Here is a 15,612-nt window from a genome sequence, read left to right as displayed (position 1 = left end):
CAGCAAGAGCATTCATAACCCGGGTTCAAGGTGAGATTCATTAATATTCCTTTACTAAGTTTCTAATGTATTTTATTTCAAGGTGAACAATCCGAATCTGAATCAGAGGAGGCGTGATGGCATGTGGCCTTACGCCATTCCTAGTATTTGTATTTTGTATTTGAGATGATACAAATAACAAGTATAAATTCTTAGTTGTTCTAGCAAATCTTACTTAAAGTTCAAGGTGAACAAGCCGAATATGAATTCATCGGATTGTTATAACAAATTGCGAGGTGATGGCATGAGGCGATACGCCATTTGAGAGTGGTAGCCATTCCTATATGAGGTGAGTGAAGTATTTATTAGAAATACCTCATTCAATTGTGCACTTCTAAGTCTTGGTCCACTTAATACTGTTTGCATGTTTTTATTTTAATTCTTTCTCTAAAATGTTATTTAGCATGTGGCTTCATGCCATTGCTCTCCACAATCATGCATTGAATTTCTATCCTTGCATAATACTTCTCCATATATATAGCATGTGCGCATATGTGATATGGTTCATTAGGCCTGATATAGTGTGTGAGGTAAAACAAAGATGATGTGACATATGCATTTACCAATCACACGTGCATAAATCTAATAATATGGCATGTGGCCCATATTAATGGCACATAAACCCATATTGTGGGCTTACGTGCTTTATGTACCGGTTTAGGGTTTAGGGTTTAGGGTTTAGGGTTTATACAGCACAGGGAGGTAAATTCCTGAAATTTCCACCACGGTACGCGGCTTCTCGCTTGCGTGTGTACTTCACTGCGAAAAACAAATTCAAGACTCCAGGACCAAAACGAAAAGGGAAATTCACTTACAAGAAATGTAGCAGGCGAGGATCAGAGTTGTCCGAATTAACGTTAGAGCCGTTTGTCCGTTGCCTCATAAGGACTTCATGGTCGTCTTCAGGAAATGGTTCCGTCGGGTGCAGGTAGGACTTCATCAATGACCTCCGCAAAAATCCAAACTCTCATCCACATCCATATGCTGAGCAGAAACACTTTTGTATGGAGCTACTGAGGAAACGCGATATTTCGGAAGAGAGGACACTCAACACATTTCTCAAGACCCCGCATTTCGTGATGGAGATGAAGTCGCTTCTGAGGTATTCAAAACTGCTAGCACATCCAGCTAAGTCAGCACATAAAATAAACGACAAACTCTGATCCTTTGTAGGAAAAGCTTCTCCTTGGTCGCCAGAAGAGGCCCCCATGCGGTTAACACCCTCTCCATCCCAAGGTAGTTGGAGTCAGCAATGTTGGAAGTCATGATACAGTGAAACTTTATACTTTATACTGCCTTCAACTGATCAGCAAGCAGTCAAGCATCCTGGCAGAAGAGTTGCTAGGTGAAAGACACGAAACATCTTCCTTAGTAACAAAAGAGAAGGAGTCCAGAATGAACGTGAAACTGCGACCATGCTGGCTGAAGAGACTTTCCATGGTGTTCTCGACAGGACCGTCTGCACCACCTGCAGCATTGGGACCGAATTGAGCAAAGGACGCTTGCCCAATGCCGACAAATGGCTGATCAACCATAGACTGCTGTAGCACAGCCATTTGATGAAAGATTTCCTTCCTAGGCAAGTCTTCTTTCACATCCTCAGGCTGCTCTTGGTTATGCAAAAGGCTCCAGACATTATCATTAAAGTCGGTCCAAAGCATGGACAGACCACCCTTGAACGATGCCACAAGCGGAGCGCGATGTAGGACAGAAAAGAGCCTGCATGCAATAGTGGTTGTAGCCGAGTGCTCTAGAAATCCGCATCTCTTGAGAACATCCCAGCCTGCTGCGACAGACACCCGTCTGTCATAGCATCCGATTACCACAAGGCAATGGCGACCTCTACTGCGTCTCGGCTGAAGAGCTTCAGCAGTTCCAGGATCATAAAGTTCTGGACAGACACTTGAGCGTTGTTGTCGTTCACCAAGACCCGCACCTTGCCCGAGTAGCCGCAGAGATTACCTGATGCAGCAAAACACAAGTCGTAGAGCTTGACATCTTGAACCCCGGCCATGCTCCTGACACTGCAGTAGCTCACCAGCCTGCATCTCTCACAGACAACTCCTTCAACGGGTTTCGCACAACGCCCGGACACAGGCAAGAGCGCCTGGCCGTTTGGCATCGCCTTTGATGAAACCTTCAGCTTTGGCCGCGGTGTCAGTGAACAAGCCGCATTCTTGCTGGCGGGAGAAGCTTGACAGCTTCCTGTTGGAGCTCAGGCTTGCTGTTCGCCATCAGTAGTTTGTACAGGCATTCCACTGCTGCGTCATCCTCACCCACACTGTGTAAAGAGCTCTTGCCTTGTGGAAAGTTGCCTTGACATGGAACTCGTCGTTCTCGAGAACAGCGATGCCAGAGCATTCGGGAACTCCCCCAGCTTTAGATAGGCCTCCGCGCACCAACTCCTGTTTCAGCTCTTTGGAGGCAGTGTTTTTGGGAATCATCTCCCCACAAAGTGCGTTGCCTTTAGTGCCTGGAGCCTTAAAGTTCCTGTTGATGATGATGCTCACCATGCTCCCTGCTCTAAACCTTAAACCCTAAGACGATTGATTTAGGGTACCCTTGCCACGTTATAATGTAAAAAACTCTATTTATAACTCCAGCTTTGATGCTTTGGGTCATCAAAGCTGGAGTTATAAATAGAGTTTTTTACATTAAAATAATCTAATTGAGAATATTCTAAGTGTGTTTTGCCCAATCAAACAAGAGTGTTAATAAGATTGTTTTATTATTTAATTTATGTTAGCAAATAAAAATTCATCTTCCCACTGGGGCTTAAGTGAACTGATGAAGATCACTGACTGGTGTTCCACAAAAGAGCAATGATCACATCTCTCATATATTTATGTACATTCTGGCCTTGGAATTATAGCAATAAAAAAATGGACCTTGGCTATTAAAACTCGAAAATAAAAGATGTTAGAGGTATACAAATATATTATGTTTAAAAAAATTTTAAGTTTATATTTTGAAGTAAATCTTTTAAATATGATATTTCAAATTAATAAAAAATGATGACTGGAGAATCTTTCACCTCCTGTATTGTGTATAATAAAATACACAACACAGGAGGTGAGAGATTCTCAACTCATTCCATGCTGGAGTTCAGAATCTGATGGTACAGGCGACAGGGTCCAGAAACTTTCTGGGCGGAAAGAAAGTTGGGCCAAATGTCACGTCAACATTATTTCATGACAAATCACTTCACAATGAAGAAATTATAGAATGGAAAAATCGTTTATATTCTGAACCCCAGAGGGGCTACTCAGATCCGTGTGTGCCCTAGCGTCCATGGCTCGGGATAGACTTGTCTGGAGGCAATGCTATGGAATTGAGGAGTTTGAGAGATTTCTGGCAGAGAGTCAAGGGAACTTGATGGTTTCTCTTCCTGGGATGCGGGTGCTGCTGGATGGGCTGCACAAGGTTGAGTGGGGTGAGCTTCTTAGTGAAGGGAGAGTATCAACAGAGCGAGTGAGTGAATTGGTGCTGCAGTTGAAAGCCAAATTCTCCAGCTTATCGCTGCTGACCATCCTCATCCATGTGGGCGCATTGCTCCGTTATGTCTTTGCTGACGACGAGTCAAGGCATTTCAATCCGAAAAATGAGTTTGCAGCTGTGTTTCTGGGAGAGGATGGGGATTGTCTTGACTATCAGCTTACCATAGCAGCTGTAGCGAAGAGTGTGGGTTTCCCTATTGATGAGATGCGGGCGCTGAAGGAGGGCATTGACGATTTCCATGGAGATTTTCTCGGCCCCTCAGATGAGGTTCTCAGTCTTGCTGCAGAGCAGCAGCAACAACAGCACCGCTTTGAAACGGCTTAGGATTGAAGGGTAAGTGAGTGAATTTTTGAGCACTATCGCGTGACGGTCATTTAAACAGGGGCAATGACCTGGTGAAGCTGCCGCTATCCAGCTTTCAAGAGCTCTGCTCCTCCATCTCAACCCTGCCATGCCCGCTGGATCGGTTGGTATTCTGGCACATAGATTTGGGTTATGACAACAAATTGATGGACGCAATATGCCCATTATTCCTTGCGACTGCTGGCATAGGGCTATACTCCGCTGGAGAATTGGGCGAGAATGCCATGGAGGCTCTAAGCAAGGCTCTGGCGTCTCCCAAGTGTGTGCTGGAAAGGCTGTGGATTTCTGACAAAACCAGATTAGGAAACGAAGGGTTGGATGGTCTGCTCAAACACCTTAGTCCGGGCAGCAGTGCTAGACTGAGGAGCTTGGAGCTGGTGGACATAGGGTTTGATGACAGAGGAGCAGAGGTTCTGGCACGGGCAGCAGCAAGTTCCAAATTGCAGAGCCTGGAAGAGCTGCACCTACAATATGACCATATAGGTGACAAGAATTTCAAGCTTTTATGTGAGGCTCTTCAAGGGGGCCATCTCCCTCACCTGAGTGTGTTGCGCCTGGAGCTTAATGGGATCGAAGAAGAAGGTGCAACGAGTTTGGGTGGTGCTTTGGAGAGCGGTAGCTGCTCTTTGCACAGATTGTGCATCACTTGGAACGACATCGGTTACAAGGGAGTGGAGTGCCTCATGAAGGCCCTGCCTAGCAGCAAAATTCAAGACTTGACATTATCAATAGGGATGCCAAGGCGGGAGGATTCTGCAGAGAAATACTACGCAATCGCGGGAACAGCACTGGTTGAAAATCCACAATACAAGCTGACACGCTTAAGTTTAGGTTTTACATACAGACTCGAGGCTACAAACATTCCGCAAGTATTTATTGATGGTCTGAGCGAGACGCGCACACTTCAAGAGCTAGTTATAGAGGACAGACTGACGCCAGATGCTCAAGCGAGGCTTGGGGCCCATCTGAGACACTCAAGCTTGGTACGACTGGACTGTAGAACATTTGAGCATGAAGATCTATTCCAGGGAATGCTGGCAAGCAAGATACACAAGCTCAACATATGGGTGACGCCACAGAATCTGGATATGGTCTGTGACTTGATTCTTGGAAACCCAGATTGCAATCTTCAAAGCCTGGAAGTCGGGGGAACCTTGGACATGTGGATGCAGAAGCAGATGCTGGAAGCACTAGATAGGAATTACCAAAGCCATCTGGAAGAACTCTACGTGACAAAGGGATCAGAAGCCCTGGACGCAAAATGCAGTGAACTGTTGAAGCGGAATTCCATATTTCGAGCTGCTAGAGCCTCAGACAAGGAGGCTTATATGGCAAAACTGTTCTTGTGTGGTCCAACTCAGGCTGGGAAGACCACCATCAAAACAAACATCAGTCGCAAAAAATATTTGCCACTCCCAGCTTGCCTCCAACGACACCCTTCAACATCTGGAATTGAGTTGCAACCCCTCTCCTTCACCTTCAACAACACTGAACAGAAGCTGCTGATTTGTGATATGGCTGGCCAGTATGAGTTTCATGCATTCCACCACTCTTTCCTGAGGGGGTTCGACAAGAGCATGTTCTTGGTAGTATTGAGAGTGGACAACAGTGTCAACCGCAAAAACTTCACTACTGTGCTGGTGTATTGGTTGAGGTTTATTCCTTCCCACAAGCCGTCATCATCCAAACGGAAGCCTAAAGTGTTTATTGCACTCAACCTCTTCAGTGAAAAAGTCACCTTTGATACACTTGTGGATGAGGTGGTTTGCATAATTGGGCAGTACTGGGGGATTTTGGACATTGATGAAAACATCTTGAAGGTGAAAGCAATAAAGGCAAGGACTTTACAGGTTTTGAAAAGCAAATTAAGAAAGTCTTTACAAATATTACTTTCACAACAACTCAGAGTCCCTGGCTTGTGTGAAGATGCCAAAGAAATGTGCATACAACTGAAGAAGAATAAAATGCAGATTGTGGAAGTGCAAGATATTGGCAAACAACTGCTGGTGAAATATCAAAAACAGATCAAAACAAGTTTGGATGAGGCTCAGAAGCAGAACATGATCAAATTCGTGTTCTTGTTCCTGCATGACTTGGGAGAGGTGGTTTATTTTGATTCCATTTCAAAGTATGCCATCTTAGATGTGGAGTGGTTTATTCGAGATGTGATCAGCCTGTTTATTGATCCCCAGAAGATAAATATCTCATCAAACAGCCAACAACAGATGGTACAAGACATACATGCAGTTGCAGATAAACTATTCAAACATTGTCAAGGAGAACAAGCCAAAGTCGAATATATTTTTCAGTGCCTGTATGAGATGGGTGTGCTGATACCCATAGACGATGGCTGGACTGGGACATGGAAACCTCTACCTAAAGAAGTTGCTTTACCAGCACTTTCAGGCATCCAGCTGTCATACGCCCCATTTGACAGAAAACAAGGGGAGAAGTACAAGTACTGGGGCAGGAGATTGGAATGCAAGGATGTCACGTTTAAACTCTTTCCATCAGGTAATTTAGGATTAAAATTGTATTTCAACTAACAGATGAATGTTGTGTGACAGGTATCTTTGCAATGATTCAAGCCAAACTTCATAAAGAATGTAAGAATCCAAGTTTTGATGTTGGAAGTGGCTGGGTATCGTTCAATGAAGATAGGCTTGGGGTATATGTGAGGATAGGAGGTGATACAGATTCATGGACAGACAGACAATGGGTGGAATCATGCTTTTGGCACCTCAGGATGGTAGTATGAAGGCTGAGGAGCTGATGATGAAGATCAAGAATTGTGTTTTAGATGTTTGCTTTGGTGAGCTGGAAATTGGTGAAGAGAAAGTTTTGAAGACTAGATATGTTGAGAGGAGAATGCACCAACCACATAGTGAACCAGAAATTCAAAGAATTCAACACTTGAACTCACCTGAAGTGGCTGTCCCGCTTTCACAAATTCAAAAAGAAGCAGAGGAGAAAGGCCTGAATTACTCCCACACTTGGACCCGCAATGAAGATGATGAGCTGAGTAAGCTTCTGCTACCAAGTGAGCAGAGAGAACACATCCAGAAGAGAGCTATTGATCTCATTAAAGTCTGTCAGGATTATGAAAGGTTTGTGAAGGTGGTGTACGACACTCCCCCGCTGGATAATCACATTCTAGAAGTACCAAGGGACATTGAGAATGAGGATTTAAAAAAAGTGCTCATTTACATCCAACAGCGATTGGACCGCATGGAAACAAGCTTGGAGTCTATCAAAGCAACACTGGATAAGATAGAGAACATGGGAAGACAAGTGTTGGCACACAGCTCCAAAATGTTGCACTCCCTCAGAGTAGAATGTCCACGCTATCCATATCTGGTAAGTGAGGATAACAAGTTCATGAAGTACGTAGAGTTACGCCATAAGGTGAGAGTCCGGTACCATTGCGAGTATGCTGAGGGGAGTCACCCAGTAAACAACACAGAAGGTATGACAGTGAAGGTGCCAAAAGACTGGCTGAAAAACTGGGCTCCGATGCTCATCCCTGGACTCATAGTGCTCTTCATGGGGATCAACGTTGCAGCAAAACTATTGCATGTGGATTCATTTGTCAACGGTCTTGTAGATGTTCCCACACAAGAGATGCTGAACTTTCTCAGGAGTAACATGGGTAGGGAGACTTTGGATATAGAAACCTGGAAGAAGCTGAACCCGACAAAAGGAGATATTGAACAAGTGTTTGAAGTGGTGCGGCAGCAATGCAATGCAAGAGATAACCTGGAGATAGAGAGTATGATGCGCAAGTACTGTGGTCTGCAATGGCATACAGGTGCAGGTGCATGGCTTTGCCAGAGCCACTATTTAGAACTCAATTCAACCTACACGTGTAGTTTCAACTGAGCTCTAAACAGGTATGGTTTTATTTTGCAGAATTTTCATTCCTGATGAGCGTATTTTCAGGAGACGCAACCCGGGCCCAACGTTTTGCACAAAGCTAAATTTGTTTGTCTTCCGGATGCAAGAGGCGTGAAAGCCCCGACAGAGTAACATTCTGGACGGAGTTATCTACCAGGCACAACTACTGTCGTAACAACGTCGTTTGCACAGCAGAGTGGAAGTTTGAACAGTTTGTTCCTTTAATTTGGCTTCTCATTGGCTTTCTCTGAAGTTTCTGCCAAGGTGGAGAAGATCAGCTACGGTGGGCTTTTGTTGTACTGTCTTGTGGATGTTCCACGCTGATGCTGTGCCTCTCAGATGACGAAAGCAAAAAAGCCGCCAGGAGTTTAGGACGAGACTTCGTTGATATAAAACAGGTCGTTAAGGTTCAGATTGAGATTCCTTTAGAAGGTAACTTGTCTATCGGTTGTCCCATTTGCTGCTATGATAATGTTGTATATTTGTTGCAGCTTCCTCCTGCCCCTGCGTGACATCCAATGCCTCCGCCAACTGGTGGTTTTCCTGAGCAACACCCAAATCCCAATGCACAAGTCCAACCGTCTTGAGCAATACGAAGCCCCTCAAAAGCAGGCTGCGACTGACCAGGCCCCAAAACGGTGTTCTACGCGTTGAAAGCTCGAAAACTTTCAGGACGTAGACTCGAGGGACTCGTGATCTGACATTTCTGTTTCCTCTGGATCGTGAGCTCCTGGAACTGCTGGCAAGATGTTAAGTACTGTCGAGTTGTCAACATGTCCCTTGTACCCAACATCCCGCATTCTTGGCCTGCGCATGCTGGTGGTGCTGCTAGTGTGAGACATGGTGTAGCAGAAGTTAGAGACAATAACAAACGAGGATGGTAAACTACTTTCTCCAGGCGGTGGTAAATTTGCACGATATGTGAGTTTAAGTTGTTCTTTTGGAGTGCCTGCCTCGAGAGGGACTTGATTGATCAGAATCCAAACCTTGGAGATGATTTTGAGGTGCGCTGCTACTTCAGGAGGTTCTCTCAAATCGCAAAGTTGTTTGGCCCTCGTTGAAAATTCCGCTTGCTGGATCCACCTTGACGGATTCATCCGGCTCCACATCGACATCGTTAATTTAACATTTTTATTTATGTGCATTGACAGCATTATACAAAAAGTTGTGATTATACAAGGCCTATAGATCCAGCTAGGTTTGCTTATGTCAATAATAAATTTCATTGTGACCTCCCAGATTATTGTGAAGATGGAGATTTTATTTGTGCATGGAAGCTAGGAGAACCAGGTGGTTTTGGTGCACATTATTATGCATGCACAAGTAATCAATGGGTGAAATTTAATTATGCTTTACTTTTACAATGTCATGATAATACAAATTCACAAGGTTGTGCATGCTGGTGAAATATAATGTCAAAAACAAAAACTTACAACAAGAGCCATCAAAAACTTCAACCAAATGCAATAAAATAACTTCTTTTTATAAAATTTAGGACCGGATCATCAACCAATTTACAAAGTCGCCAAAAGAGTTTCCATTACGTTCCAAGCATGGTCAAATTAAAGATGAAGAGACCACCTGGAGGTGTACTGCAGTTGCTCAAAGTGAAGCATGATCTTCTGTAAACTGGGCAAACATATAAACAATTTGGTTGAAAACTAGAAAACTTGGGGACCACGGGACCAGTACTACGGGCTGAACAGTCGTCATCACCTGTATGGAGGTCCTCTGCTGTACATTGACAATCAAGCTCAACCAAGATGGGCTTCTGATCCTCCAGAAACAACAGCTGCCTGTGAAAGAATACAGATTATGCTGAATTGAGCAAGAGGAATGGTACAAATTATCTGTAGCCTACCTGAAGGAGCCTGGTTTTGATAACCTGCACGACATGTTGCGCCTTGGAAGTAGGAATTTGAAGAGGTACTTTGCCTCTGTCGGCTCCATGGTTGAAATTGATCCTTTGCTTCACATTTACCACTTGATGTTGACGGTGTGCGTTTCACGGGCGAGTAAGCAGAGCAAGGCAGAAGAGCAAAACGATTACCAGGACGGCTCCCAGTGCAGGATTCTGCTTAAACAATCTGAGGGGGCGGTGCAGTGTCCGGCTCGCATTTCGTGTAATTTCCTGACCTGCTTCAGCATCTGCTGCCATCGCCTACAAGAGGACAAGAGGAATTTCACAAAACCTAAAAGATTGGAAGATTCACTCACAGAGATCGTAAATGCTGCTCAATCCACTCCACACCGCGGAGATTCCTGATTTCGGGAGATATTGGAGTTCTTGCGGAAAAAATCAAAATGTACCTGATGTGCTTCCCGAGCAGAACCGGAATCTGTGGAGATTGCGCCGAAATCGATCAAGGAACCTACACGCTCGTCGAGGAGCGGCGCATTGTGAGCTCTTCAGTGGGAAGCAGCAGGCTTATCGAGCATGATCTTCAGTTGTCGCTTCGCGCTATGGGATGTCATGTGTGCAACACAGCCAGCTTGAAATCACCATTCTCTCCAAACCCATGCAATTGACGAGAATATACTCATTCATATAGCATTCCAGCAAATGCCGCGAAAGGGCATTTGCTGCAAAAAACCGGTCTGTTTTAAAAACTTAAAAAGCCAGCATTCCTTCATGATCATTCTTCAGCAGCTCCACTGAAAACGCAACCAGGCCAGCCAGTATCTCCAGTTATGGCTTCAGAGCTTCTCAATGAAAGCAGCTTGTTCCCCAGCTGCTCCGAATTCGAATCCTCCACTGGCGCAGAAGGTTATGGTGTATCCCCCACCCGTACCGCAGGTGAAGGTACTAGTCAAATCGTCGTAAGCATAACTGTAAGCCTGTGGACAAGCATCCTTGAACACCTTGGAGAAAGGCGTTGGAGGGCAAGTTTCAGGCTTGTCGTGCGCTCCTCTGCAGCAGTAAGCATCCGTTTGGAAAACCTCGCAAGCGCTCTTGCAGCCGATCACCCAGTTATCCTTCCAGACTTTCAGTTCGTTGGGGCATATAGCGTTCAGGTCGCTGTGACAGCCAGCCGACTTGCAGTTCCACTCCGGGTTGATTCTCATTGGCAAGTTGTAGCCGTCCACGAGCGAGACGTCGTAGAAGTCTTGGTTACCGTGGCCGTTGAGCTGGAACTCGGCCAAGGTGGCGGGAGTGACACCACCCGAGTTGCCGCAGTTAAGTTTGTCGCCGCAGTCGCCCGAGTCGCAGTGGCCGCGCCCGTTGCCGTCGAAGTTGCAGCCTCTACGGCCCCAGAAACGGCCAGCCCAGTCTGCACCGGGGTTGAGGTCATGAGACTGCCAGGAATCGAGTTTAACACCACCGGTTCCTAGTTGTGGCTTCCCGGAGTTGGAAATCCAGCCAGGCCACACTGTGAAGGGACATGCATTGTAGAGGCGGATCCGAACGCAACTAACACCTGAAAAGAGAACGACAATTCAGAAACAGAATTGGAAATTCACCTGAGGAAATGCAAAACAAGTGTTACCTTCAATTGCGAGAAGAAGAGCAGCCAACACAGCCAGCAATCTCACTCGATGAACCTCCATTTCTCTTCAGCTTTCTAGTTCTTCACTTCTTTCGATTCTGAGGATTCTGAGGACTGCCCCAAAGAATTTATACTAGCAGAAGAGCCGTAGCGAACTTGTCCACTACTCTGCGATGTCGATCAACTACTGGTCCTTCGAAAGTCTTCAATGTGATATACGTCAAGTGGCTTCCGCCCTCCAGCAAAAATGTTTTGTGACTCACTGTACTCCTCGTCATTCAGGACGGCTCGCTAGTTTCTCCACAGAAAGACCTTTCCACCAGCTCTCCTGTCAGCCAGAGTTACACTTGCCAGGAGCAGGTGTATCCTTCAAACAGTTTCCGTACAGGGTACCTTGCTTGACCCGACTTTCTTGAGTTACAGTCTCGGATGGCCTTCCAGAACTATAAAGCAAGTGCTTGAAACCAGCTATATCCAACTCCAACAACTTTCCATGAGCAAAACCTTACCCGTAGCTGGGTCCACAACGTTCGACGTTTATATCATTGTCCTCACTATCGCATGATTTCCAACAGTGAAATGCACATAATCTGTGGCCCCACTGCGGACTAAAGCAACGACCTTTAATACTCAGAGAGAGTCAAGTAACTTACGCTGTTGTGCTGGCTAGTTGCCGGTGGCTAGTCCAATCGGGATAAGGAAGAAGACAGTTTCTTTGTAGCTCCAAGCTCTTCAATGGCAGCCTGCAAGCAAGAATGGGATCTCCTCCCAAGTAGTCAAACACGAAAAAATTACCTCTTCAGTGAGGCTCATCAAGCATGATCTTCAGATGTAGTTCCTCTCGCTTCTCGCTATGGGATGTCATGTGTGCAACGCAGCCAGCTTGATAATAAAATCACTATTCTCTCCAAACCCATGCATTGAGGAATTCTTTGCTCTTTCTTTCTCGAGTCGGAGGACATGCTCTGCAGCGCGTGACTCACGAGCTGGATCAGCATGATTCTTACAGGCTGCCAGCAGAATCTTCAAGCATCTTCCAACACACTTCTAGCATCTTCCAACACTTGCAATACATGTTCACAAGCCCCGTCCCAACCGTTAAGTCTTGCTGGAACCCCGCTTCTGTCACGCTTTTGTGCAAAGTTCTGGCTTCTGCTGCTGAAGATGACTTCGATGGATTCGCACACGCGTCCAACAGGCTCACGAATATGATCTTATCGGGCTGCACACCTTCTTGGTCCATTTTCCTGAACAGCTCGAGGCCCTCCTTGCCGTGCCCAGTGTTGGCATATGCACTAATCAGTGCACTACAAAGCACCACATCGTACTGGGGAAGCTCCTCGAACAATTTCCGAGCGCTCTCCACGAATCCTTTCTCTACGCTTGCGGAGATGATCGAAGTGTAAGAGGCGATAGACTGCTGCGGCATTCTAATCGTGGCGTCTTCAAGATGCCCCAGCCGGGCATATGCGTGCACCATCACAGACCAAGTCACCGAATTGCGCTTGGGCGCTCTTCTGAAGAGCTCCTCTGCAGGCTGCATATACCCGCTCTGAGGATACCCAGTGACCATAGCGTTCCACAGCACCACGCAGCGGGAAGGCATTCTGTCGAAGATGTGCAGGGCGCAATCCAGATGCCCCTTGAAGGCATACGCGCTCACAACAGCGGTCCAGGACGCTACATCCCTCTGCGACATCTCCCTAGAGACGCACAGCGCCTCCTAGAGGTTCCCATGTTGGGCATACGCCCCGATGATGGTGCTCCCAAGAACCACATTCTTCTGCGGCTTCTGCTACGACCGCCCCAGCTGCACCGCTCCGCCACACCGTCTCGCCAGAGTCGATGATTACGAGACCGGAGCTTGTTACCTGCAAGCTGCTGTTGCTGCTCAAACTCTGGGTCCTGTTGAGCTTCTGCCCTGCTCAGCAGCAGCATCCACAAGCTCACCAATGGCACCAGCATGATTCCTTGTTCCTTGCCTCCCTAAACTTCCTGGACTCTGGAGGTCCTGAAGAACCTCCCGCTCGAAAATGTGTTCAGAGTTGTACCCTTGTAGAGTTGATAACCTGTGAAGAAGAAAATGGACTGCAATTTCTCGGCGTTAGCTAATACGTGAGGTAAGAGGTTTTAGCAAAATAAAAAATAAAAAACAAAAATAATAAGAAAAAAAAAAATTCCAGTGAGGCCACAACTTGCAATTTCGTGGACTTCGGAAATTGTATAAGCTTGTGTTCTATATCTTGCAGCGAAGAAAGTCCAAAACAAAGTACTAAGTGTAACAATAAATAGTCTTTTACGGGATACCATTGTTGTGATCATCAATGTGATGTCCCCCTGGAACCTAAGTGCTAATGTTGGTAACGGACCAAGCTCGTCATCCATAACCTCATTGCAACATGGACATAGTCCCCGATCTGGCTGTACGGGCTTCAGAGAATACTCTACAGCAAACGTTCCATTCTACTAGTTTGATTCAGAAGCTCGGTTCTACTAGTGACTTGAAACAAGCGATGATGAGATGCCTCAGCTGAATGCAGCAGCTTGGAATCTCCAAAACGAATTTCTCTAGCTAGCAGTCTATATCATAAAGAGAAGAGAGAGAGTTATTTGGGTGTCATACTATGCCGTGTTTCTACTCAATTTGTTAAAATGATAGTGACCTTTTGTTGAAAGTATATTCGCCAATGAGTCTTAAGTGCTGATTTCAACAAGAACAAGCAAATTAATCCGCACCCAGTATATCAACTATAGCAGATGCTTAACATTTTATATTTTTTAGCGTCTACTCATGTCATAGAATATTCAATATTATACAAATGGAAAAGAAAGATTAAAAAAATAAAACAAAGATCATATATGTTTTAAACAGCTCAGAGATTCCCGTGGCTCCAGGAGCACGCATGGCGCACTCAGGTGTGAGGTTCTCTAGACTGTTGGCAATTGATATCACCATACATTTTGCAAGTTATGAGTATCAACAATGGAAAATTTCCAAGCCTTCCCGAACATTCCCACACACACAAGACCGTCTGCATGCCCTTCTCCATTGAGACCATAACCTGCCATTGTTGCAGTCCACGAGCTTTTGAATAGCTCCTTGGCAACACATTCCCCGTATTGATCAAAGCTGTTGCGACTCTGTTTAATTCTGCTCCACATCCCCTGACATTGCTGTGAATCAGTTCACTAGTTTGAGAGAAGGTGAACTGATTCACATTCTTTAAAACTGGTGCTGCGGGGAAACAGTTGTGCATGATGCATGGTGCACTAGAGAGTGGCATCAGCTCTCAAATAAGCTTCACCCTTGTTTCCCTCAAGCTATCCACCTTGGCTGCCGCAACTGTGTCTGAATTGCTCTCCAGGTCTTTTCTCACCTCCTCCTTTGTGGAGGCCGACACTACCAGCGCATTATCATGCACCACATCGAACACCTCTGCGGTGACAAACCTGTTGCTGTTGGAGAACTCCATCACGGCTTTATATACTTGGGAGCGGAATGATCCGATTGACCCAAGACGGAGGCAGCTTTTTGGCTCTCACCTTGGCCGCTATCGCCGACGGCAGGCGCCCCTTCCTAGACGGCTTCTGCGTCAAATCCTTCCTCAGGTTCTCCCTGGCAACAACAACAACAACAACAACAGTCTGTTTAGAGGTTGGACGGTGGCATAAACCAATAACGCCCAGGGAAGCAAGACTATGCCCTTTCTGCCAGTCGAGGACCTACAACATTTCGTGCTAAACTGCCCGGCATATCACTTCATTCGTCGTCTGATACCACAGCTCCACTGGGAAACCGAAAACCTCGAAATCTTCATGGGGGACGCGTCCAAAACACTATACCTCAGCACCTACCTGAAAGCGGCTACCCAATATTGGAGCGTGATCAACCAGATTTTCCGTTTCTTCGACACACGCCCGCAGGGCAACAATAAGGTACGTGTTCGTCTAATGCTTTGCAAAAGGAGGCGCAAACATGCAGTCGATGCAATCCCATTCGATAGGTAGCGATCATCTTCCTGGTTCCGGGTCTGCAGTACTGATATAAATCCTGTCCCAGTTGGCGGTTCGAGTTAAGGAGGGTAGCGTAGATTGCTAGTTTTGTGCCAGCGCTTCGATTAAGCCATGTTGCTATGGCTGTCTGGATCCATCGTTCCTGAAAACCATCCATGCTGTTTAGAACGTCATCAAAGTTGATTCCCAAGTGGTATGTCCATTGGGCGAGGTGGAAGTACCATCCATGGTAGGGCGTTTTGGCTAGTTGATCCGAGTCTACAATAGCTGCCTGCGCCAATTTGTCCGTCGTTTTTAGGAAGGTGTTGAGGAGATA

General features: G+C 46.0%; 4 protein-coding genes across 6 annotated transcripts; 1 reads left to right on the top strand and 3 right to left on the bottom strand.

Annotated features, from left to right (window-relative positions):
• Positions 1-3,753: 3,753 nt before the first annotated feature.
• LOC9637593 lies at positions 3,754-8,744 on the top strand. The gene is made up of 6 exons (XM_024663411.1): positions 3,754-3,870; positions 3,920-6,414; positions 6,468-7,790; positions 7,840-8,077; positions 8,134-8,226; positions 8,286-8,744. Exons 1-3 carry the CDS (start codon positions 3,776-3,778, stop codon positions 6,656-6,658), a joined length of 2,781 nt encoding a protein of 926 aa, XP_024519179.1. The 5' UTR covers positions 3,754-3,775; the 3' UTR covers positions 6,659-7,790; positions 7,840-8,077; positions 8,134-8,226; positions 8,286-8,744.
• A 517-nt stretch (positions 8,745-9,261) lies between these two features.
• Positions 9,262-10,221, bottom strand: LOC112342123. Of its 2 annotated transcripts, XM_024663432.1 has the most exons (3): positions 9,656-10,221; positions 9,511-9,590; positions 9,262-9,423 (listed from the first exon to the last, which is right to left on the bottom strand). In XM_024663432.1, exons 1-3 carry the CDS (start codon positions 9,742-9,744, stop codon positions 9,335-9,337), a joined length of 258 nt encoding a protein of 85 aa, XP_024519200.1. In that variant the 5' UTR covers positions 9,745-10,221; the 3' UTR covers positions 9,262-9,334. The 2 variants fall into 2 exon arrangements, with proteins under 2 accessions (XP_024519200.1, XP_024519199.1); XM_024663431.1 differs by having other exon boundaries at positions 9,262-9,590.
• Positions 10,222-10,319: 98 nt separating this feature from the next.
• Positions 10,320-11,512, bottom strand: LOC9637174 (pathogenesis-related protein 5). The gene is made up of 2 exons (XM_002989586.2): positions 11,283-11,512; positions 10,320-11,213 (listed from the first exon to the last, which is right to left on the bottom strand). Exons 1-2 carry the CDS (start codon positions 11,341-11,343, stop codon positions 10,492-10,494), a joined length of 783 nt encoding a protein of 260 aa, XP_002989632.1. The 5' UTR covers positions 11,344-11,512; the 3' UTR covers positions 10,320-10,491.
• On the bottom strand, positions 11,223-13,355 carry LOC112342122 (pentatricopeptide repeat-containing protein At4g02750-like). Of its 2 annotated transcripts, XM_024663430.1 has the most exons (3): positions 12,078-13,355; positions 11,936-12,025; positions 11,873-11,890 (listed from the first exon to the last, which is right to left on the bottom strand). In XM_024663430.1, the coding sequence occupies exon 1, from the start codon at positions 12,979-12,981 to the stop codon at positions 12,286-12,288; it is 696 nt and encodes a 231-aa protein (XP_024519198.1). In that variant the 5' UTR covers positions 12,982-13,355; the 3' UTR covers positions 11,873-11,890; positions 11,936-12,025; positions 12,078-12,285. The 2 variants fall into 2 exon arrangements, with proteins under 2 accessions (XP_024519197.1, XP_024519198.1); XM_024663429.1 differs by having other exon boundaries at positions 11,223-12,025.
• Positions 13,356-15,612: the final 2,257 nt, after the last annotated feature.

This window comes from Selaginella moellendorffii, unplaced genomic scaffold (genome assembly GCF_000143415.4).
Source record: "Selaginella moellendorffii unplaced genomic scaffold, v1.0 SELMOscaffold_99, whole genome shotgun sequence".
Taxonomy (NCBI): domain Eukaryota; kingdom Viridiplantae; phylum Streptophyta; class Lycopodiopsida; order Selaginellales; family Selaginellaceae; genus Selaginella; species Selaginella moellendorffii.
Note: the sequence above shows the minus strand (reverse complement) of the source record. Positions and strands in the feature narration are given on the sequence as shown.